The 22,940-nt window shown below is 38.5% G+C and overlaps 1 protein-coding gene across 1 annotated transcript in view; it reads right to left on the reverse strand.

Moving 5' to 3' along the window:
* SLC39A12 (solute carrier family 39 member 12) overlaps window positions 1–22,940 on the reverse strand; it is a 71,534-nt gene that overhangs the window by 30,672 nt on the left and 17,922 nt on the right. Inside the window, exons 5-9 of the mRNA XM_049706537.1 lie at window positions 16,578–16,750; window positions 12,352–12,523; window positions 8,342–8,514; window positions 5,521–5,673; window positions 2,416–2,526 (exon numbers count right to left, since the gene is read on the reverse strand). Coding sequence (XP_049562494.1) covers window positions 2,416–2,526; window positions 5,521–5,673; window positions 8,342–8,514; window positions 12,352–12,523; window positions 16,578–16,750 — 782 coding nt within the window. The remainder of the gene's footprint in view (window positions 1–2,415; window positions 2,527–5,520; window positions 5,674–8,341; window positions 8,515–12,351; window positions 12,524–16,577; window positions 16,751–22,940) is intronic.

Consider the following 22,940-nt stretch of genomic DNA (forward strand, 5'->3'; position numbering starts at 1 on the left):
GGAAATAGCACTCTCACATAGCTCAGAGCCTTCCATAGAGAGCTAGAGGCTACTTAGATAGTCTGTAATTCATTATTAAATTATGGAAGCCTTTATGAAACCCAAGCCGTAGGAAAAAAAAATGATTCTTGATTCTTGACCTCAGTTGGCCCTGCTCCTGTACAGTAAGTAGACTGTGGATCTAGAATTTCTTCTGATCTTTAAGTAGATTGTGGAGAAGAAACCATTGCAAACCCAACACTTCATTTCATTCATCGTAGCGTAAGATGCTGTTTCTGTGGTGTTTCCAGTCAGGAAAAAAAAAAAAAACTTGCTGACTAAGAAAGGAGATCAACAAACTTACAAAAGAATACAATTTTAAAAGATTTTTCATCCTTTCACATGACAGGTAGGTGAGATTTTGGAACTGACTTCTACAAGTTGAGATGATATGATTTTATTTCAGAGACTGACTCGTGGTTCAATTTCAGGAAAGACACCTTCCCTCCCTAGGCCTAAGATTCTTGTTCTATTGTGTGAAAAGAATACTTCTTATCTGTCTATGGAACATGTCCTTTTAGAAGCATATTCCTATCACCCCAAATTGTGGAAACTTTGAGACAAATGTAATGTGAGACATAGGCCTCTTTTTATTTAATGTAACCAGAGAAAGTAAACTTAACATTCACGTGTTAGAATAACAGCAGTTATTCAAAAGATGTAACGATAGGCTATTTTTGGAGAAGGATGGCTGAGAAGGTAGGATCTGAAGGATACGGATTAGAAGAGGTAGACAGGCCTCTTGCCTGAAATTGGTGGATCTAGAAACAAAAGAAAAATGTGGGGTTTTTAAAAAATTATGTTATATCAAAGCCTGATTAAGATCAAAAGACTATTAAAAGGCAGGAGTTCAGATATTTATTCCAGGATTTTTTTTCCCAAAAAGCTATATATCGTCACAGTATGTAAAGGAATTTAGAGGCAAGTATCTAAAACTCCTTTGATGACTGGAAAGATCTGTGAGTTCCTCTTCCTTAAAAAATTTCCTTAAAAAGCAGGAAATTCGGGGCTTCCCTGGTGGCACAGTGGTTGAGAGTCCGCCTGCTGATGCAAGGGACACGGGTTCGTGCCCCCGTCCGGGAAGATCCCACATGCCGCGGAGCAGCTGGGCCCGTGAGCCATGGCCGCTGAGCCTGCGAGTCCGGAGCCTGTGCTCCGCAACGGGAGAGGCCACAACAGTGAGAGGCCCGCAAACCGCCAAAAAAAAAAAAAAAAAAACCAGGAAATTCAAAATGTATATCTCAGAAATAACTAAAAAAAAAACAACAAAAAAACAGGAAATTGGACCCATCAAACAATCCTAAAAGTTCAAATTATTTCTATTTCTCTTTAGGTTGATCTTGCAGCTTAAATAACAAAAGAAATGGTGAGTATATTATTAGTGAGCTAGAGTAGTCAAATCGTTCTAAACTCATTGAGTTAACATCCGAGATGTGCTTGTATCTTGGGGCTCTGGACCCTTCATTCACACAGAAGAAATGAGGTCAGCATTAAAGTGATTTAAAAACTAATCTCAGCCTGAAGTTATCTTCTTTCAAACCACATGTGACGTATCTAAACAATAAACACAATAAGGCTTTTGTAAAGACATATTTTTTGTTCACATCCTTGAGTTAGCTCTAGCTCTGCAATCTACTGCCAGACTTGTATTTTGCCCGGTTAATGTGTCAGGAATAGCTTACTTCTCTCTACTCAGGAATCTACTCTTGAACTGTAACCCCCTCCCCCAAGGCCATGGTTATAGGAGGCACGTTTTCTAACTATGTTATATATTTTCATATTTTTCCGGTCCCTTTATTTATGACTTTAAGAATTAAAATGGGAATATTGTTTTGAACCTGATTGGAGGTTGTGTTTTGAGAACTCACACGGAAGATCTCTGTTGTGGAAAACTCAGTGTAACAGAAGGCACTTACTATGAGACATCTCCTTGGACAGAATCACTTCTCTCCTACATTATGAAATGAACCCTCCACTCTTAGGTCCTCTAACTAACTCCTTGCTCAACATTTATTTGGCCTCACCTAGTCATGACTAAGGATTTCTCAGACTGGAGAAACCTCAAGGTCAGCTGGTTTATGAAAACTTGTAAACGGAGTGATTAAGGATATGTTTATTATGTCAATCTGATCCACGTGTGTTTCAAAGAGGTGCAGAGAGCAGTGACTTGAATCTGTGGAAAATGCATTTTACCCTTGAAAACGCTTTCAGGTGTTTGGCAAAGTTTTCCAAATAGGATTTATCATGATCAAGAATAGGCAAATCAAGAGTGGATTCTATTAATACTTATCCAGCCTACAGATCCTCATCTATTTATCAAGGAATAAAGGAAGGAAGGTAATCAAATCAGTAGAATACTTCAGGTCAGTAACCTACCAACTGGATAGTTGAAGCAGATTTGCCTCTGCCTGACTGGTCACTTAATTCAGTGTTGAACGCAAGATGGCTGGAATGTCCCATATGCCCATTAACCAGTGACATGCCCTGCTGGATGAGGATGGTTTAAAATTAGTGCTGAAGCCAGAAGAACACAGGTGTAGCCTCTGTCAATTCCACAGTTCTATTTAACATTTTGCTTATTGGCCAAAGGGGTGGATGACAACAAAAGGGTACTAGGAGAATTTCATCAGGATAAATACTTGCTAAAATGAATGTTTCAGGGCATAGGACTGCCCTAAAACATCATACATAGTCTAAATGGTTTAAGAATGCAACTGCAAATTTGGGGTTAGCAGATGCAAACTAATATATATAGTATGGATAAACAACAAGGTCCTACTGTATAGCACAGGGAACTATATTCAGTATCCTGTGACAAACCATAATGGAAAAGAATATGAAAAAACATATATGTATAACTGAGTCACTTTGCTGTACAGCAGAAATTAACACAACATTGTAAATCAATTATTCTTCAATTAAAAAAAAGAATGCAACCTCAAAAATTCTAGTCATGATTTACAAAGGCATGAACGGTGGTAATTTTATATTTCTTTTTATTTACTGCAAAATTAAATTGTGAGTCCTTTCTGATGGAGATACCAAAAGGATGATCATCGAAACTGTACTGTACCCTGTAACTACTAAATGAATATCTCCAGAAAGATATTCATCAATTAAAGTACTTGTAGCTTCTAAAATATTCACACTCCTTTTCTTTTACACAATATCATGAATCTTAAAATTATGTTCTTAAAGCTCATTTTAAGTTCTCTGACAAGTCCAAGGACCATCTGAAAAAAATACAATTTTTGAATGTTCAGAGTTTATTTCACTCATTTCCACCTGGTTACATTTCTAACTATTATGCATAAGTTGGTATGTTGGCTTTCTGAATTAGTTTTTCCAGTCCATGAATGCTAGTCTATTGTGTATAAATGGGGATCTTATTATTGTCTTCAGTGCTTATGTAGATGCTTCAATGCTTATGTAGAACCTTTTGTGGAGGTTCAGTTCCTAAATTTTTAGAGAAAGTGGGATTCCTAAGTTTTTAAGAAAGAGTTGGGATTGAAACTGTCATTCCTAATTCCTGAATTACTATAGTACCCTAGCTTGGGGCCCAGGCCAAAGAACAACCCTGATTCATTAAAACAGAAAAAATTTCCACAGAATTTTGTTTAAAATCTATTTATTGTGAAAAGTTTCAAATATACAAAAAAGCTAAAAGAACTGTGATGTCAACACTCAGATATTCACTCCCTAGATCCTACCATTGACATTTTATTACACCTATTTTATCACCCATCTATCTATCTACCATCCTTCTATCCATCCATAAACCACCTTACTTTTGATGCATGAAATAGAATTTTAGAATAAATTTAGGGAGGATAATAAACAACAAGTGCTGCTATTTTGAAAGACAGTAGTCTTTTAAAAGACTTTTAAAAGATAGTATACCAAAATGTTCATTGCAGCTCTATTTACAATAGCCAGGACATGGAAGCAGCTTAAGTGTCCATCGACAGATGAATGGATAAAGAAGATGTGGCACATATATACCGTGGAATATTAGTCAGCCATAAAAAGAAACGAAATTGAGTTATTTGTAGTGAGGTGGATGGACCTAGAGACTGTCATACAGAGTGAAGTAAGTCAGAAGGAGAAAAACAAACACCGTATGCTAACACATATAAATGGAATCTAAAAAAAAGAAAAAAATGGTCATGAAGAACCTAGGGGCAAGACGGGAATAAAGACACAGACCTACTAGAGAATGGACTTGAGGATATGGGGAGGGGGAGGGGTAAGCTGGGACAAAGTGAGAGAGTAGCATGGACATATATACGCTACTAAATGTAAAATAGCTAGCTAGTGGGAAGCAGCCGCATAGCACAGGGAGATCAGCTCGGTGCTTTGTGACCGCCTAGAGGGGTGGGATAGGGAGGGTGGGAGGGAGAGAGACGCAAGAGGGAAGAGATATGGGGACATATGTATGTGTATAACTGATTCACTTTGTTATAAAGCAGAAACTAACACACCATTGTAAAGCAATTATACTCCAATAAAGAAGTTTAAAAAAAATACCAGTAGCATCAGTTACTCAAGGAAAATGACTATAACATATATTGCTTCTGCTTATACCTACAATACCTAATTAATAGAAATTAATAAAGACTTGTTTTCTGAGTAAAAAAAAAAGATAGTAGTGTTTGCTTGTTTAAAAGTTTGCTTAAAAGTCTTTTAAAAGATAGTAGTGTTTGCCCTGAGTACAAGCATTTTATAGTATGTGAATGGGAAGAAAGTCAGGGAATAAGTAGAAAACCATGAAGACTGCAGAATCGCAGGACTTTGTAGGGAAAGTTTATTTTAGTCTCCTGGAGTTTTTTGTTTGTTTACCAGCATTTATGTTTTTAACTATCCCACAAAACTGTTCATCTATTTTCTTATAGGGTAATATATAAGAGCAAAAGGAAACAAAATCTAAAAATAAGCCACACTGCACTTTACATTTCATCATATACGTAGAAATTGATCAAATGCAGGCACAATGGAAGCAATTATTCAAGCTGAAAAAAAGATTTGCTGGAATTCCCACTCCTGAGCTTCTTGTTTGCATAATTTTAAATGTCCTTAAGATAGAAATGATGCATAATTTTCGGAATTTTCAAAGTTTTTGTTTGCTTGTTAATTTGCTTTGGGTTAAGAAAGATACCCAAAACACAAATTGGTAGCTAGGCCTTTAAACCCCTTCATTCTCAGACATGAACTATTCTCCTGTTTCTAAACTAGCCAGGGAGGTCAAAAAGGAGGCTGTAGTAAGTATAGTAATGGGCCAGCAACAGATGTTTGAAAAATTAATAACCGTGCTTATAGGGGAGCTCTCAGTCAGAATGATCCGTGTGTCCTAGAAATCGGAGTCGCATCCCTTAAACAGACAACCTCATGAAGATGTTAATTACTTTTGAACAAGTATTTCTGAAATGAAAGACAAATATCATGAAGCCCTAACATAAAAGATCAATAAAATTTAAACTATACCTCGGCACTTGGTGATACAAGAAGAAGAAAACATTTTTCTATTAAGAAAAATCCATGGATGCCTCCTATTAATCCCAACAGTTTCCAAATGTGGCCCCTGTGTTCATGGAAATGTCCAGACTCCGAGGCTTCCTGCTCATGTAAACCAAGAACCTAAAAAGAAAAGAGATGGAAAGAAAGAACTTCTGATGACTTAAATATTATTTAGTAGGTCCACTGTTGAAAATATATTCAATTTCCATTCCGGGCAACCCCATGACAGCACCTGAATTCATTCAGAGCCCAGTTTGCTTTTAGATGTATGAATACTTCCACTATATGATTTAATCAGGGCCAAATAAGATGTGAAAACAAGAAAGGAGAGCTTTGAAAAGCTGCTGCTAATGAGTAGACTAAAGCCTGTTTCAGCAAGTGGCCTAAATTTTCACACATTCTCAGTCCTTTAGCTGAATTTTTTTCCAGTTCAATCCATCCCGATTTGCACAGCAATGCTTTATAACAAATCAATATTTTTTATATCCAAAACAAATATAAAGATACATTTCACCCAGGGTTTCTTCTCCCCATGCCCCATAGCAATTAAAGAAAACTTTTAATAAATGTTCAAATAAGTAAGAAATCCACCTGAAGGACTTTTTCCATTGAGTGCGCCTGTATGCCCAGCAATACTGTCAGCTCTCTGGGACACAAAAGGATACTAGAAAAGCATCAGGAATTTTCCTCTCGTTGACTCATCCCACTGCTTGTCTCATCCATTTGTTGACCTCATGATTTCTTGTGAGCTAGTAAATCAGAATGTATCATATTCCCTCCCCAGGAGAAGACAGTTTGGGAAATATTGTGGTTTCCATATTTAGGATATTACTAACCATTAAATTTAGAAAAGAAAAAAATTATGTGTGTATATGTTCATATAAGTAGTGTATAGATATTTATGTACATGTGCATATACATATTGATACATATGTACACATGTGTGAGTATATGTACAGATCTCCATATACACATTGAGTGTATGGACATAACTGAAGACGTATACAGGTTAGTCCACTTTTTCTTTTGGTAAAGACTTAAAAGGACAGGCACCTCATATTTGGAATTACCATGATGTCACAAAACAGAGGACGTTGTCATGTCAGAAAAGAAAACAGAGGAAAACCTCACAATCTCAGAATAAAATGTACATCTTCAAGTTGAATCAATGCAGCTAGTTACAAGAGGAAATCGTGACAGTGGGATTTTTCTCATTTCTGTGCAGACCTTTAAACACTTGCCGCGCATCACATTCAGGAACCACTGATTTCTCTAGCCTTCCACCACACCTGTACGGCATCTATCTTCCTCTTCCCAATAACTTATGTCCTCCTCTCTTTCCTCAAGTAAAGCAACTGCCTTCGAAGTGAAACCCAGCTAAGTTCCCCTCTGTAAATATGTCTCTGTAGGGCCGGTGGACAGTCCCACTCCCCCCAACGTCCACCCCTGCTGCCTTGGGCTGTGTACTCTCCCACTCGGGGAGACCCAGGCAGCCTTAAGATCCTGTTGCTATTTCCCAGGATCCTGGGCAATGAACAGCTCTGCACCCACTGCAGTGACCTAGAAGCAGGCTTCGGCCACCGCCTCAAGCCAGTAAGCCCTGAAATATTTCCTGAAAATTAGATTATAAGGGAAATTAAAACTAATAATGGTTTGTTTCATTTCTCCAATGCTCACTTTGCAATTTTCAGAACACGTAATAATTTTTGAGCCTCTAAGCAACAAAAGGGACCCTGCAGGAAATTGCTAGAGGCTTGTGGAAAACTTTAACATCTCAGACTTTGTGAGACGTGGGGGAAATCATTGGCTCAGCATTACCCATCATGAGAGATTTCAGGAGGAATACGTAACCTCACCTGAAGACCCTTCTCCCTGAACTCGTCTGCATCTCTGGTTCTAATCCTTTCATCTCTGACAAATAAAGAGCCTCTGAAAACTTCAGCAAAGAGCCAGCTTCCTGGAGATTGCATGTTTCTTAAAGGAAGTCTAGATGCTAATAGTTGGGCAAGAAAGAGAAATTCATTTTGATGGTTCAAACGAAGAGAGGTTAATGGTGGAGCTATGACAGAGGTGTGGGCAGGTGTCAAGGGTATGAACGAGGGATAATGAGACACCCCGGAAACCGGCAACCGCAGGGAACCATTATCACTCTTAGGGCTGAAAGGGCAAAGGGCAAAGGTTGGAAAGAACTGAAGCTCAATTACTGAAGCTCCATGGGAGATGAAGTTAGGGAGGAGGCCTCCTGCAGGAGGTGTATTACTGCCGGTAATCAGCCACTTCTAGAGCTAGTGCTGGAGGGAGGGAGTGGGGAAGAGATACCCCTGCCACTCTCTCCTCCTGCCCTGGCTTTTCTGTTGTGCACCCACTGGGGGAACTCAAACAACAATCCAGCCTGCAGGGAGCTGAGGGGGTGCAATCTTCAGGGGCAGAGAGAGCAGAGCATGGATCTGATGAGGGTTGGGGGCCACCGGAGAAAAACCTGTACATCTTATAGCCCATTCGTTTTTATTTATAGATACGTACACTTCCTGAATTTCTGTTAATAGGAATCCATATCTGATCACGTATTTTTAAATTTCAAAAGTAAGAATAACCTGGTGGATCTAATGATTAATCATCTCTTTTCTCCTACAAGGGTTTTGGGGAAATAACACTGATTATCACAGAAAACACTGGCCACTGTATCTACGCATCCACGTCACTGTGAAATTCTGCATAAACACCTCCAGTGGCACAAAGTAAAGAGAAATTAGAAACACTCCATCTGAAATGGAAAATAGCCACTTACCTGAGGAATCAGATGGAGCAGAGCATCCCCAGAAAGTGTCCCAACAGCCAGACCCACAAACAGCTGTAAAATGAGCCGATAGCTCTCCTCGCAGCAGTGGAAAAGGGTCAGGGTCGTCCCGAGCATGGAGCCCAGCGTGAGCAACGTCACTGCCATGGTGCTGTAGCCATATTCTGAGCCAAAAAGGAGATTGCAAAACAGTCAGAGCCCCTACGAGGGCCTCTGCCAGTGAACATGCTAGAAGAATCCAGCCTATACTATAACCGACAGGGATACAAAATTGTTTTGTGAGTGCTCTATTGGGTAAAAGGTTTCAAGGCTTTAATTTGTAAGGAAAAGAATTTCTCCAAATTATTCCGTTGCTTTGAAGTTATCCTGACTACCCCTTATGAAAAAATCACCCTAGCAAGCAAGGAGCTAGCTTACCTCCTACCCCCAAAGAAAATAATTTCTCTCACTTTAAACTACAACCTCTATTGACAGACACTGGTAATATTTGTCATTTCATTTCATTTAAACATTTCGAAGGCAAGGAAGCAAGGTTACAGAAGGAGCATATAGTTTGGGCCACTGTAGATCAATATTTGTGGACAACATGAGTACTTTCTCACAAAACTTCTCAAAATTATTTGTAATGTCAGAAGTGTTTATTATTCTCTGACTAAAACGAGCGATTGTATTGGTAAAAACGGATCAGTCAATGTGTAATGGATGATAATATAAATTTGGACAGCCTACCTTTTGGATTATTGCAATAAGTTTTTATAACCCCTAAAATTTATTCTGTATTTCTATGCTTCTAGATTTTTTAAATGTTCAGAAAGTGCAATTTTTTTACAATTATTCAAACAGAAACAAATATGTAGGAGGGGAGAAAAAATAAAAGGGTAAAGGAAGAAAGAGAAAGATTAAGAGAAAGAAATGGCTTTCAGAGTCAAGTACATATGATTTGGGAATAAAGAGTATTCGCACACCATTTTCCTCTGGTTGCAGGTATCCAGAGCGAATACTCTGTTTCAAATTAGAAGTTACTAATGTCAGGCCAAATGGTTTGTAAACAAGGAAGGTAGGTAATTACAAAATTAAACTATCATTTCCTTTCGTGACCACAGATAGATAAAAAAATCAAACAATTTCAGCTATCATACTATTGCACTTAAAGCCCATTGTGGATTTTAATAAATTACCATCTTAAAAGGTGTTATAATTGAAGATGTTGCACCCTCATCATTCTTGTACTTTTCTGGGACAGTCATTCTCCACAGTACAGTCATGTTAATGACACTAGCTGGTAAGATGGCAATAGGCTTGGGATGTGAAGAGGACCCTTATCGAATTACAAGCTCTAAATTATATAGAGATCGAACATTAAAATAAAGTTGGTGGTGTACTCAGGGGAGGCAAAAAACTTTCACACTTTGAGTTTTCCCACTCTCACCGCTACTCCTTCGCTGTGAGTTTTCCCACTCTCACCGCTACTCCTTCGCTGCTAGGGAAATCTATAAAACGGCTGTTGTTCAACAGATACAGAGTTTCAGTTTTGCAAGACGAGGCATTTCTAGAGATCTGTTGCAGAGCAATGTGAAAATACTTAATACTACCGAACCGTACACTTATTGAGATGGTAAAGTGCATGTATTTTTTACGACATTAAACAAAAATAACAGCAATAGTCTGGAATGATCATACACCTGCCTAGAGGTTTTATTTTGCTCTAATTTAATACCTATGTTGTTAAAAAATCCCTAGAGATATTTAACCAGGTTTCACATTCCATTCTTCCACAGACTCTCAGTGGGAAAGTGATTCTTCTTGACTAACAGATAAATTAAAGACATTTGAAGTTTAACGTGAGCACCTGGGTGCCTAATAAAGTTCAAAGTTGCCACATTTTTATGGTGGCTACAAAAGATAAGAAAATGTCAGGAACTCAACAAGGACAAATTAGGGGCTGGCATTTCCCAGACAAAAGGCAAAGTTTCAAGTTCTTTAATTCTTCTACTCTCCCCATTGTCCTGAGGGCAGCTACAGTGCGGTTTTGGAAGAGAAAGGATGTTTCATTCCTTGGGAGCTTGTAAATCTTTCTTGACTGGAGTCAGATTTGATATAAATCTTTCCCATCCTTACAACAGAACTGGACCTACCAACTAAATTCTTAACCAATCCTGAGCAGCTTCTTTGAACAGGTCTGAAACGATTTCTACACGGCCATAGCATTCTTTCCTGGAAATTCAATTGAAGGCGGTGCTTAGGGGTTGCGTTTCAGCATACTGAACACTGTGTTCTTAATAACGTCTCCCTGTGTCGTCCTCTCTTTAACGTCTTACATTCCTGTAATTTCAAAAGGCCAGCAACACAAACCTTTCTCTTCAGTTATATGATGCAACATTTTAAATTGAGGACGGTGCTGTTTTTCTAGGTTCTTTAGTGATTATGACTTGTTTGGATTTTTCTCAGGAAGACTATTTCCTAGAAGGGTCTAGAAGTTAATTAAAAAAGGAATTAAGCTTTTTTCATGGATCTTCAGTCCAAAACCCTGTTTCCAATTGGCCTGTATAACCAGACCCCGTGCCAGGGAGGTGTCTGGTTATACAGATCCATTTTTGAGCCATCGCTGACCACAAGGTGTTGAATTATTTAGCTGCTCACTTTTAATGAAGCTTTTTTTCCTCTCAGTGAACGTGGAGTTTTAGCTATATAGACCTGGCATGTTTTTGTTCACAATCTTCAAATGAATCACTCGATGTAGGATCCATTATGAGTTAGAAATAAGTAACTGAACAATTCTGCTATGATGGGCATTGCAGACTACCTCAAAGAGAAAGAAAAGCAGTTCTGAAAAATATGTAAGGCCCTCAGATCAATGGTAATTTTTTTTTTTTTTTTTTATGGTACGCGGGCCTCTCACTGTCGTGGCCTCTCCCGTGGCGGAGCACAGGCTCCGGACGCGCAGGCTCAGCGGCCATGGCTCACGGGCCCAGCCGCTCCGTGGCATGTGGGATCTTCCCGGACCAGGGCACGAACCCGCGTCCCCGGCATCGGCAGGCGGACTCTCAACCACTGCGCCACCAGGGAAGCCCGGTAATATTTTTAATATAGTTAAATGTCATATTTTTACTATCCATCATAGATGTTTTTAGGCCACCATTTTTTTTTCTTTTGACTTTTAAACGTCAGGTGCTTTAAATTTACAGAATGCATTTTGTACGCATTAGCCCACTGGAACTTCACTGGTATACTGCAAAGTCTTAGAGTAGTGTTCACCTACTGCAGTGATGTCATGGGTCACAGGTGAGTGTGAGTATTGATTCCTTCACTTCCTGGGGCTGCCAGCCACAACCGGGAGGCCGGCACCTCCTTGCACTGCTCACCTCCATCCCAGGACAGCCTCTCTGGTTGACCCCAATGTGCCTTCATTTTTACTGTGTGCCACAGTGTGGAAATGGATAGGAAGCCCTGTACTATCACTGCTTCCCACTGTGCAGAGAAAGAGACGGGCATGGGATATAAAGAGATTGCTGAAGATCACAGAGTTGGCTGGGGAAGGAAGGCATGACTCAGCTCTGCATTTCTGACCCCAACACCGACGCCCTTTCTCATATTCCAGGCCACCTCTCAACTACGGACTTTGAACTTGGTCCGTGCTTGAGTCAAATACAGGGGACAAACTTGATTTATGTAAGTTATACACAAAACATAAAATATTCGTTCAGAGGCAGTATAGCATAGGGGGTTAAAAACAGCTTGTCTGCGTTTGAATCCCAGCTCTATCACTTACCAGCTGTGTGTCCGTGGGCAAGTCACTTAACTTCTATGTGCTTCAGTTTCCTCATCTCTAAAGTGAGGATGATAATAATAATTTCTAGCTGTAGCACTGTGTGAGGACTCGATGAGCTGACCAATGTAAAATGCTCAGAGCGGTGCCTGGTCTATGGTACGTATCCTTCACTCACCATCATTATCGCATATACTGTGTGCGTTAGCTCTCCGAGGGAAGAACCAGAACTTACTCTCCGGAGTGGGGGGTCCCAGCTTCGCTTGTTGGTCCTGGGGCCGCTGGCAAGAGCAGCTCAGCAACTGCTGGATGATCCCCGGACTCATTTGCTTAAAGTCCTCCTTAGAAATGGCTGAAAGCTTGTTCTGTAGAAATATCTCCACGAATTGTCCAGCAGAGAAGCAAGTCTGTAGGAGGAAGAAAATACACTGTTACCATCCTCAGCACTGAACCAAATTCCCCATCGACTACCATTCTTGAGGAGTCAGAACTAAGTGGAAGGGTTCAAGTCAACCCTTCCACATGAAGCCATTACTATGTGTGTCTCCCTGAAGCCTTCTGTCCATAAATAATTCCCCAGGATTATCTTTCATCTCTGATTGAAGCAGCTGTATCTCACTTTCATTCTGAGTATTATATAGCAGGAGTTTTGCACACTTTTTTCTTTCCTGAAGAGATGCACCGTGTTTTACAATGTGTTGGACTGCGTTCTAACCAGCAGCCTAAGGAAACCTTGAGGGGGGATGGCTTTGTATTATTAACAAAGCTAAAATTCACAGGATAAAAGGAGCTCTGAGGTAATCGTCTTTAATATTCTCTGATTTAGCAAGCCTTTGTAGGCAACATGCATTTTCAAAAGCAATAAAAGTTAAGGCAATATTTTAAAAGTGAATATGCTGTATCAACTCGCTGGTGTGTAAACACTGAACGATACGGCTACCTCTGTCCCTTGACAGCCTCCCACCACAAAAACAGTTGAAATCACTGTTATTGCCTACTGATTTCACTAATTTTTATCTAGATCTTTGTGATTTTTTTCATATCGTATAGGGATATCTATGAGATAAGAAGTAGAAACAGACAACAAATGAAACGGGTCTCTAAAACTTGCCTCAAAGCATCTGTCCATTTCAGAAGTGTTAAGGGCTGACATTTTGTGCATCAAAAATTACACTGAAAAGTTTTCATATGTGGATGAGAAGGGTGTATAGTTTCGCTAGCACAAATGCGTGTCTTCTACTGAAATAAGACCCCAATGCGAGATCAGTGTGATCTTTAGTTACAGTAAGGTATCTTTAAAAAAGTCAGTGATGTATACAAGGATTGTCTGATCTGCCATGCTGTAGAAAGTAGGGATTTTAAACAAAGGCACATGGCTAATCAGAAAATCATGACGACACATTTGCTGGATTCTCCCACACAAAAATCCTTTGGGATGATTCCAAGGGTTAAAAAGCTTTATCTTGATTGGGAGATGTTTGGTTGCATGGAACAGGACCTACTCAAACCAGCAGACACCAAGGGGAGGATGCATGAAGCTTACAGAGGATGTCTGAGATGGGAAGGACAGCCACATTTCAAGAGGAACTGAACCGGAAGCTGGAAAATTAGAACCAATGACTTTCCTCTGTCTCTTTGGGGCTTAGTATTTTCTTCTTTCTGTTTCCCTCTGCAGACATCTACTTCCTTTCAAAATCTGGTCTTCTCTCTTTAATAAACACATGGCCATATAAGCCCTGACCCTAAGGTGACCTTTCCATCCAAGAACCCAAGATTGGATTGAGTCTGCAAATCCTGACAGATCTGATTGGCTCAGCAAAGCTATAGATGGGTTTTCTTGGTCAAATACCCGTTTGATTCCATCAATTTTGCCCCCGAGACAGGAGGTGGGACCATGCTCTTCAAACACGGCTTCTGGACCCAACACTGTGGGTGAGAAAGCCATTTCTCAGAAAGGGATTGGGCAAGAACTCCAAAAGTTTTCTACTGCAAGAAGCAGCAGCAGAAAGCTAAACTTGTGATTTTTTTCCCTTTATCAAAATAATTTACACCAAAGACAACAGTCTCTTTTGTATCATTTATTAATCATGGAATAGAATTACTTCATCATTAAAAATACTGGCAACAATAAAGGGAAACTAACAAGCTTCTGATAATGAATCCTTCGTAATAAACATTCTCATTGAAAAATGCCTGCCTGGGAAGTAAGAGAGTGGAAAGATAAACATGAAAAGAATGCCATGCATCTTCCCGCAGTTCACTGTCAAGGAACTGAATAGTTTCTAGTTTTAGAATACCTTCTCATAGAGTAAGGCTATTCTATTATAAGCTTCTATGCCCTTGATATTTACTTGCTGTTCCTGTACTATTTAGGTTATTGTTGCATTACATTTCTTCTGAAATCACTAACACAAATGTCCTTAAAGGGGATTCATTATATCCTATAAAATTTTGGTAGACAAAATGTTTTTAATGAAGAAGAAAACAGAATGGAAATTTAGATTATCCCGTCAATAACCTTTGAAATAGCTTTATTCCTTCACATAAAATTTCAACATACTTGTACACTTGTGTGGACATCATCAGATTCCTGTGGAAACTTTACAAACACATTCTCAAGTGTTGCTTCTGGAACTTTAGTTTTGAGAATCCCTTGGAGGGCTTGTTAAAAGACAGGGTGATGAACTCCACAATTGCAGGGTATAATTCAGTAGCTTCTGGGGTAGGACCTGAGAATTTCCATTTCCAACAAGGTCCCAGGTGCTGCTGTTACAGCTGGTGCAGGGACAACACTTTGAGGACCACCGGCCTAAACAATATAGGCAGGATCTCCAGATCTAGCCTCTTACCTTAGGGTCCCCTCAAAAGTCACAAAGAAGGTGACATGTTGGAACAGAGAAGAATTGAGAAAGAGGTTGTTTTGTTTATCTTGCAGAGTCAGCACAGAAAATGATTATTACTGTTCTTAGAAGATGCATGCCTTAAGTAGGTCACCCCTACATTTTGAGAAATAACCTTCATTCTTTATGCAAAGAGGGTCTCCATCAGACAAATGGGTTCCCTTCTAAGAGCTGGCCCTGAAGAAACATTTAAAGAGACTTCACAAATAAGGATTGATATAGGCATCAACTCCTGTTACCTTCAGTTGAATACACTAAGTGTGAGTTTGAAAGAATCAGCTTTAATTGATGCGTTTGATATCTGGTCTAATTAATAGAAATTCACTTTTTAAAATATATCGTAGCAAAAATATGTGATAATGCCCGATCATTCATAACTTACAGGAACGACCTTCACTATCGTTAGAAATATTTAAGGAATTTTGCTCTTTTAAAATACAGATTGTGCTTAATAGGAATATTAACTCATCCAAGATATAAATAACAAAAATAGTTTTATTTCTTTAAATCAACATTTCTCAAACAGCATAGTTGTTCAGAGCACAGAATATGCCGTCAGACAACCTATGTATATACCTCAGTTTCTGTGAACTTAAGCAACTACGTATTAGCCCCATGCCTCAATTTCCTAATCTGTAGGATGCAATCATATAACCTAACTTCATACAGCTGTTGTAATAATTACATGAAGAATGCAGGTGAAATTGTGCAGTGTCCAATACATAGTATTAATTTCCTCATTAAATGTAAGCCATGATCATGGAATATCAATTTTTCAAGATGTCAAATAATAAGGGCAGGGAAGGTTTCTATGTGTAACAGAGTCTGAAAAATGCTCGATCCAATAAGATTAAAGAATTTTATTTACTAAAGGACCTCCCCAGACACATTAATATGCTTCAGTGCAATATGCACCTTCAGTATTTCCCAGTCAGATTTGACCATAGCACCGCTTTTCAAGAATTATCTAGGTAGACTAGTGAATGTCCTTTGGAACACAACTTTAGGAAATAAGAATATGAACATGTTTATAGGCTCACATATCACCTTTTCTCAAAAACCTTCTCAGTGCTACCTACTATACAAATATTTCTCTGTTGCTCACAATCCGAAGTAATCTCTTCATAATCGAATCTAACTTTAAAGTGTTCATTCATCATTGTAAGTTTTTGTATAATGTCTATATCCTCCCACTACCCTGTCAGCGCCATAGGAGCCGTGCCTATTTGTGTTCAATTATCTATCCCTGTTGCCCATGATGGTGACTAGCACATAGTAAATGCTCACAGGTTTGCTGAATTAACTATTCATGCATTCAGTATGGACCCAGTGGAGGAAAAAGTAATATATATCATTCTCCTAAATATCTTGACCTCAAGTTTATGTCTATAGAGACCCACTTGTAAAAAGAAAAAACCCTGCCCACACTGTGGAAATAGAATATTTTTACATTTAAGGAAATCTACATTATCCTTTAACTTTTCAACAACTCTTAGAGAATGTTCACAGCTACTTCCTTTGACAATAGCAAATGATGGTACAAGAGGAATAATGACAATACCTGATCCCAGGAAATTGGACTGTCATCTGATTCTGGGTCCTCGGGTACAGATAGATTAGGATAGGCCCAATCACGGATTGTTAGGTTGTTTTGTTTCCTTTGAAGTTGATGGATTCTATCTTTTCTGATACAGGTATTTTTAGTCCAGCGAGTGTTGAGGAGTTGGTCTAGTTCTAGAAATTTCATACAAAATCTGGTGTCACATAAAGACAGGCCAGTTTCAGAATAATCACAATTTCACACGGCCGCAGCATAGATATTTACTAAGTAAATTTCTAAGTTCTAATGAAAAGCCAAGGTTTTACTCTGAACAAGAATAGAGAGCATTTAGGGACTTCCCTGGTGGTCCAGTGGTTAAGACTCTGTGCTTCCAATACAGAGGGTACAGGTTCAATCCCTGGTCAGGGAACTAAGATCCCACATGCTGCACGGCATGGCCAAAAAAAAAAAAAAAAAAAGAATAAAGAGTATTTATACTTCACATGGTAATGATTCTCTCACAAGATCTTGAGATCTTAGGGCTGAACCATGATGAAATGAGCAATTCCAAAAATGGAGTGCCTTCTAGTAAGTCAACTAATTCTTTTTCTAGGTGTTCCCTATAAAAATGTAAACAAAAGATGAAACTGATTTAATCCTTAGAAAATTTATCCCCTTTAGGCACTATACATCCTTAGTAGATTAACTGTAACTTTAATGTAAAGTCAATCTAACCTTTTTCCTCTTCAGTGTTTAATGCAGGAAAGAAACAGGAATTGAAAAGCAGCTGAGATTACTGGGACAAAAGAGACTTTGTTTTCTAATGCTACTGTGGTATGGGTGTCAGTTTACAGACTGCAGTTTAGTTTCCCTTGGTACAGCTGTAGCCTTAAAAAATGACTGATACAGAGAACAATTGAATATTATGGTGAATTTCTTGGGATTTATTCATCTTTCTACTTGTGAAAAAAATACCTCTGGTGTTTTCCTAAATGTTACCATCAGTAGTAGGAGAACTGCAAATTAGAATTACTACAATATTTTATTTTAAATGGCCAGTTTCAACAACAACAAAAAAAAAAAAGAGAAAGAGAGAGAGAGAGACCTGCAAAGAAATGGAAAAGTGTGACTCAGAGTCAGGGAAAAAAGCAGTCAATAAATATGTATCTGAGTATTCCCAGATGTTGGATTTACCAGATGAAGAGTTCAAAGCAGTCATAGTAAGTATGTTCAAGGAACTAAAGAGAATAATATTTGAGAAATTAAAGGAAAGTATGACAATAATAAATTAACAAATAGCAATTTTCAATCAGGAGATCAAAACTATATAAAAGTCTAAATGGAAATTCTGGAGTAGAAGAACAGAATAAATGAAGTAAAAAATTCACTAGAGGAGTGCATGGTAGAGATGCACTCTACCATGGTAGAAGAAAGAATTGCTGAATATGGGGATAAATTAATAGAAATAATCTAATCTGAAGAACAAAGAGAGAAAGAAAGAACAAGTCTCAGAGACCTGTGGGAAACAGCAAATATACTGACCCATATGTAGTGGCAGTCACTTGGAGAGAAGAAAGAGAAAGAAGTAGAAAAAGATACTGGAGAAAATAATGGCTAAAAACTTTCTGAATTTGATGTAAAGCCTTAATCTACAATGTTCAAAATATTCATCAGAGGGAATTCCCTGGTGGTCCAGTGGCTAGGACTCCATGCTCTCACTGTCAAGGTCCCAGGTTGGGGAAATAATATGGGGCATGGTCAAAAAACAAACAAACAAAACAAAACAAAACAAAAAGAAGCTCATCAGACATCAAGTAGGATAAATATAAAAGATCCAAACCCAGACATAGTCAAACAGTTGAAAGTCAAAGACAAAGATATATCTTGAAAGCAGTGACGGAAAAATGACTCATCACATACCAGGGAGCATTGATACAATCAATAGCTGACTTCCCATCTGAAAAATAGAGGCCAGAAAGTAGTGGAATAAGATGTTCAAAATGCTGAAAGAAAGAACTATCAATTAAGGATTTAATATCCAGCAAAACAACCCTTCAAAAATGAAGGTGAGGAAGCAACCTAGGTGTCCATCGACAGATGAATGGATAAAGAAGATGTGACACATATGTACAAAGGTATATTACTCAGCCATAAAAAGAAATGAAATTGAGTTATTTGTAGTGAGGTGGATGGACCTAGAGTCTGTCATACGGAGTGAAGTAAGTCAGAAAGAGAAAAACAAATGCTGTATGCTAACACATATATATGGAATCTTAAAAAAAAAAAAGGTTCTGAAGAACCTAGGGGCAGGACAGGAATAAAGATGCAGATGTAGAGAATAGATTTGAGGACACGGGGAGGGGGAAGGGTAAGCTAGGACAAAGTGAGAAAGTGGCATGGACATATATACACTACTAAATGTAAAATAGATAGCTGGTGCTTTGTGACCGCCTGGAGGGGTGGGATAGGGAGGGTGGGAGGGAGACACAAGAGGGAGGGGATATGGGGATTTATGTATACATATAGCTGATTCGCTTTGTTATGCAGCAGAAACTAACACACCATTGTAAAGCAATTATACTCCAATAAAGATGTTGAAAAATAATATAAATAATAAATGAATTTAAAAAATGAAGGTGAAATAAAATTATTCTCAGATAAACAGTGAATGGAGAATTAATTGGTACCAGAACTGTCTTACAAGAAACACTAGATGAAGTTATTTAAGCTGAAAAGAAATGATCTGAATGCTAAGTCAAGTCCACAGGAAGAAATGAAGAGTACTAGAAATGTAAATATGTGGGTTAATATAAAAGACTATAAATATATTTCTGTATCATTGTTCTCTCAACTCAATGAGGAAACAAACTTTTCTTTCAAAGTCTAAAATATGATAAGGGTACAGACCATTCTCAAAATATTTACCATTATATCGGGGTTATTAAGCAGTGTAATTAGATGACAAAGAAAAGACACACACGAATTGAAAAAGAAGAGGCAAAACTGTCTGAAAACTCTAAAAAATTAGGGCAAAATAAAATGAAAGATTTAATCATGGAACAGGTTATAAAATTAATCTAAAAAAAATCACTAACCTTCACATAGACAAACACCAGTTAGAAGCTGTAATGAAAGAGAGGACCCCAGGTAAGAGAGCCAAAAGAAAAGTTAAATGCCTAGGTATAAATGTACCAGGAAATGTCTAAAACCTATGTGAGGGAAATAATAAAACACTCCACAAAAACACACATGTAGATATGCACAAATAGAAACACTATGGGATATAAAAATGCAACATCTTATAAATATCATTTCTAAGTTATTTTATAATTATTTTGCAATTATAATAAAATTATCACAGGGTTATTTTTTCCCAGAGCTTGACAGTTAGGTGATATTTGTTAGGAAGAGTGAACAAGCCAGGAAGACCCTGAAAAGAAGAGCAATGAAGAAGGCTAGCTCTATCAGAAATTAAAATATACTATAAAGCCACTATAAGTAAAACAGTACAGTACTGGCACATGGATAGACAAGTGGGCCAATAGAACAGAATGGAAAACAGAAATAGACCTGATTGCATTTATCATTTTATTATATAAAAGAAGCATCTCAAACCAGTGGAGGAAATAATTTCCACTGCATTTTAAATAAAAGGTATAAAGAAAACTGCATAGTCGTATAGAGAAAATAAACTGGATCTAATCCTCACAACATGCACCAGAATTAATCCTAAATGGATCAGAAATGCAAGCATACAAGTACTAGAAGAAAACACGAGTAACTTCTTCTATAACCTGGGAATGTGGGAAACCTTCTCAACTCTAACTCAAAATCCAAAAGCAATAAGAGAAGTTTGATTAATTGGTTTATATAAAGATAAAAAATATTTGGAGAAACAATTATCCCAGCTTAGGCAGAAAATGTACAAGAGGAACCTGGAATATTTTATACTGGAGAGCAAGGGAGATATAAAATGTGTTAAGGGTTTTGACAAAAGGACTTACAGCCACCTTGAATAAGATTCCACTTGTCAAAGAGGGAACGATCTGAGTACCAAAAGGATAATAATGACAATAGATTGAGAGATAAGAAATCATAATGATATAAAAAGAAAAGCTCATTGTTCCTTGAGGATGCAAGGAAACGATGTTATTATTTTGTAAAGTGGTAAACTAAAGAATCAAGAGTTTATCCTTACTTTGCTTTAAGAACCTCAATAAAATGAAATTGCGGTGAGGGAAATATTTTCCACTATAGAATTATTACACTGAAACATGAAGAAGAACTGAGAGAATCAGAAGATCACCACTGTGTAAGCCCCAAACAACTGATCAATCTAGGCAATGACCATCAATAGCTTATAACTTCTCAGAAAGAGACAACCAGATGTTATGTGCTGCCGATGGAAGATACCAACGATCAGACTGTAGCCCCAAATAAATAAACAACCTAAAACTAATCAAACCTCTACGTATAAAAATCAATATACATGAAACACGTTGCATAGAAACACATGTAAGGGACTTCCCTGGTGGTGCAGTGGTTAAGAATCTGCCTGCCAATGCAGGGGACACGGGTTCGAGCCCTGGTCCGGGAAGATCCCACATGCCATGGAACAACTAAGCCTGTGCACCACAACTACTGAGCCTGCGCTCTAGAGCCCACGAGCCACAACTACTGAGCCTGTGGCAACAACTACTGAAGCCCGCCCGCCACAACTACTGAACCCGCGTGCCTAAAGTCCATGCTCCTCAATAAGAGAAGCCACCAAAATGAGAAGCCCACGCACGGCAACGAAGAGTAGCCCCCGCTCACTGCAGCTAGAGAAAGCCCTCGCGCAGCAACGAAGACCCAGGGCAGCCAAAAATAAATTAATTAATTAATTTAAAAAAACAGAAACACATGTAAAATGAGTAGGAATGCAATCAGCAAAATCCAGATGGGATAAATGATCCCTTTTTGTTTTTTTCAACAAAAAAATTGCAACAAAATAGAATGGAGGGGAAGGGCATGGCGCCTATCAAAAGTAAAACGTCAGAGACATACCAACAATTCACATTTTATGGACCTTATTTACATCCTGGTTCAATAAAAACTAAAACTATTTTTTAAAAAGCAGAAAAATGTGAACATGGAGGAAATTTTTATGATATTAAAGGAATCATTCGGTTTTTTTAGCAGTGATATTTGTAACAGATGCTTTTAAAAAAATCCTCCTCTTGGGCTTCCCTGGTGGTGCAGTGGTTGGGAGTCCGCGTGCCGATGCAGGGGACACGGGTTCGTGCCCCGGTCCGGGAAGATCCCACATGCCGCGGAGCGGCTGGGCCCGTGAGCCATGGCCGCTGAGCCTGCGTGTCCGGAGCCTGTGCTCCGCAACCGGAGAGGCCACGACAGTGAGAGGCCCGCGTACCGCAAAAAAAAAAAAAAAAAAAATCCTCCTCTTTTAGAAATTCATACAGAAATATGTACAGGTTGATCGCTTCAAAATAATCAAGTGATTGGGAGAGGATGCAGGCAAATGTAAGATTATCCAATTGCTGTTAATTGTTAAGGCTGGGGACTGTGTACATGAGGGTACACTATTTTATTGTTTCTACTTTTGTTTATGTTTAACAATCTCTATGATAAAAACATTAAAAAAAATTAAAAATACCATACTTTTTCCCCCTCTACCCCAAAATGCAATTAGTATCAGTAGAGCCCTAGCTCAGAGGCAGTTGTTAGAAAAAAATGCCTTGGGGCCTCTGGAATAAGCATCTAATTGCACTGGGATGGGATGCAATTCTGACTTCTCAAATGCAAACGTGGCCGCTTTGTGCCCAAGTGGGTGATACTGAACACCTCTCACAAACAATTATTTTAGTTTTTTTATCCTGGGTCCATGATGGTCAATATCTAGACAACTTGCCTTGATCTTACAGTACAGCTTGCCTCTAACTGTATTCTGTATTCCGGTCTGATGGCTCGTCCTATTTCAGGTGGCATACATTTTTACTTGAAAAGGGAAATCGTTCCATTCCTTCGGTTGATATGCAAACTGTCCTGCTAAAACTCAATCACTCAAAATCTGAATTTAGCAATTCCTGTTTGCTACATCAAAATCATTCTCAGCATAGCATGCTTTTCCCCGGCCTATTTCCTAGTGATGACATCTAGGTAACACGATTGAATTATACTTCAATTTTCATCTTAATAAAGATTTCTTTCTCTCATTTCTTAAAGCAAATACAGACGAATAGCAGAAAAACACACCTGTCGTTCAGTGGGTTAGACAAACAAGTCAGAGAAAGTTCTGTATGGAATTGTATGACTCCTAGCTCTTGATCCCTTTCAGAGTTAGAAGATTTATCTAGATCATGAGGGTGTTGCTGGTACCTTGGAAAA

The sequence above is a fragment of the Orcinus orca genome, chromosome 2, assembly GCF_937001465.1.
Source record: "Orcinus orca chromosome 2, mOrcOrc1.1, whole genome shotgun sequence".
NCBI classification, from domain to species: domain Eukaryota; kingdom Metazoa; phylum Chordata; class Mammalia; order Artiodactyla; family Delphinidae; genus Orcinus; species Orcinus orca.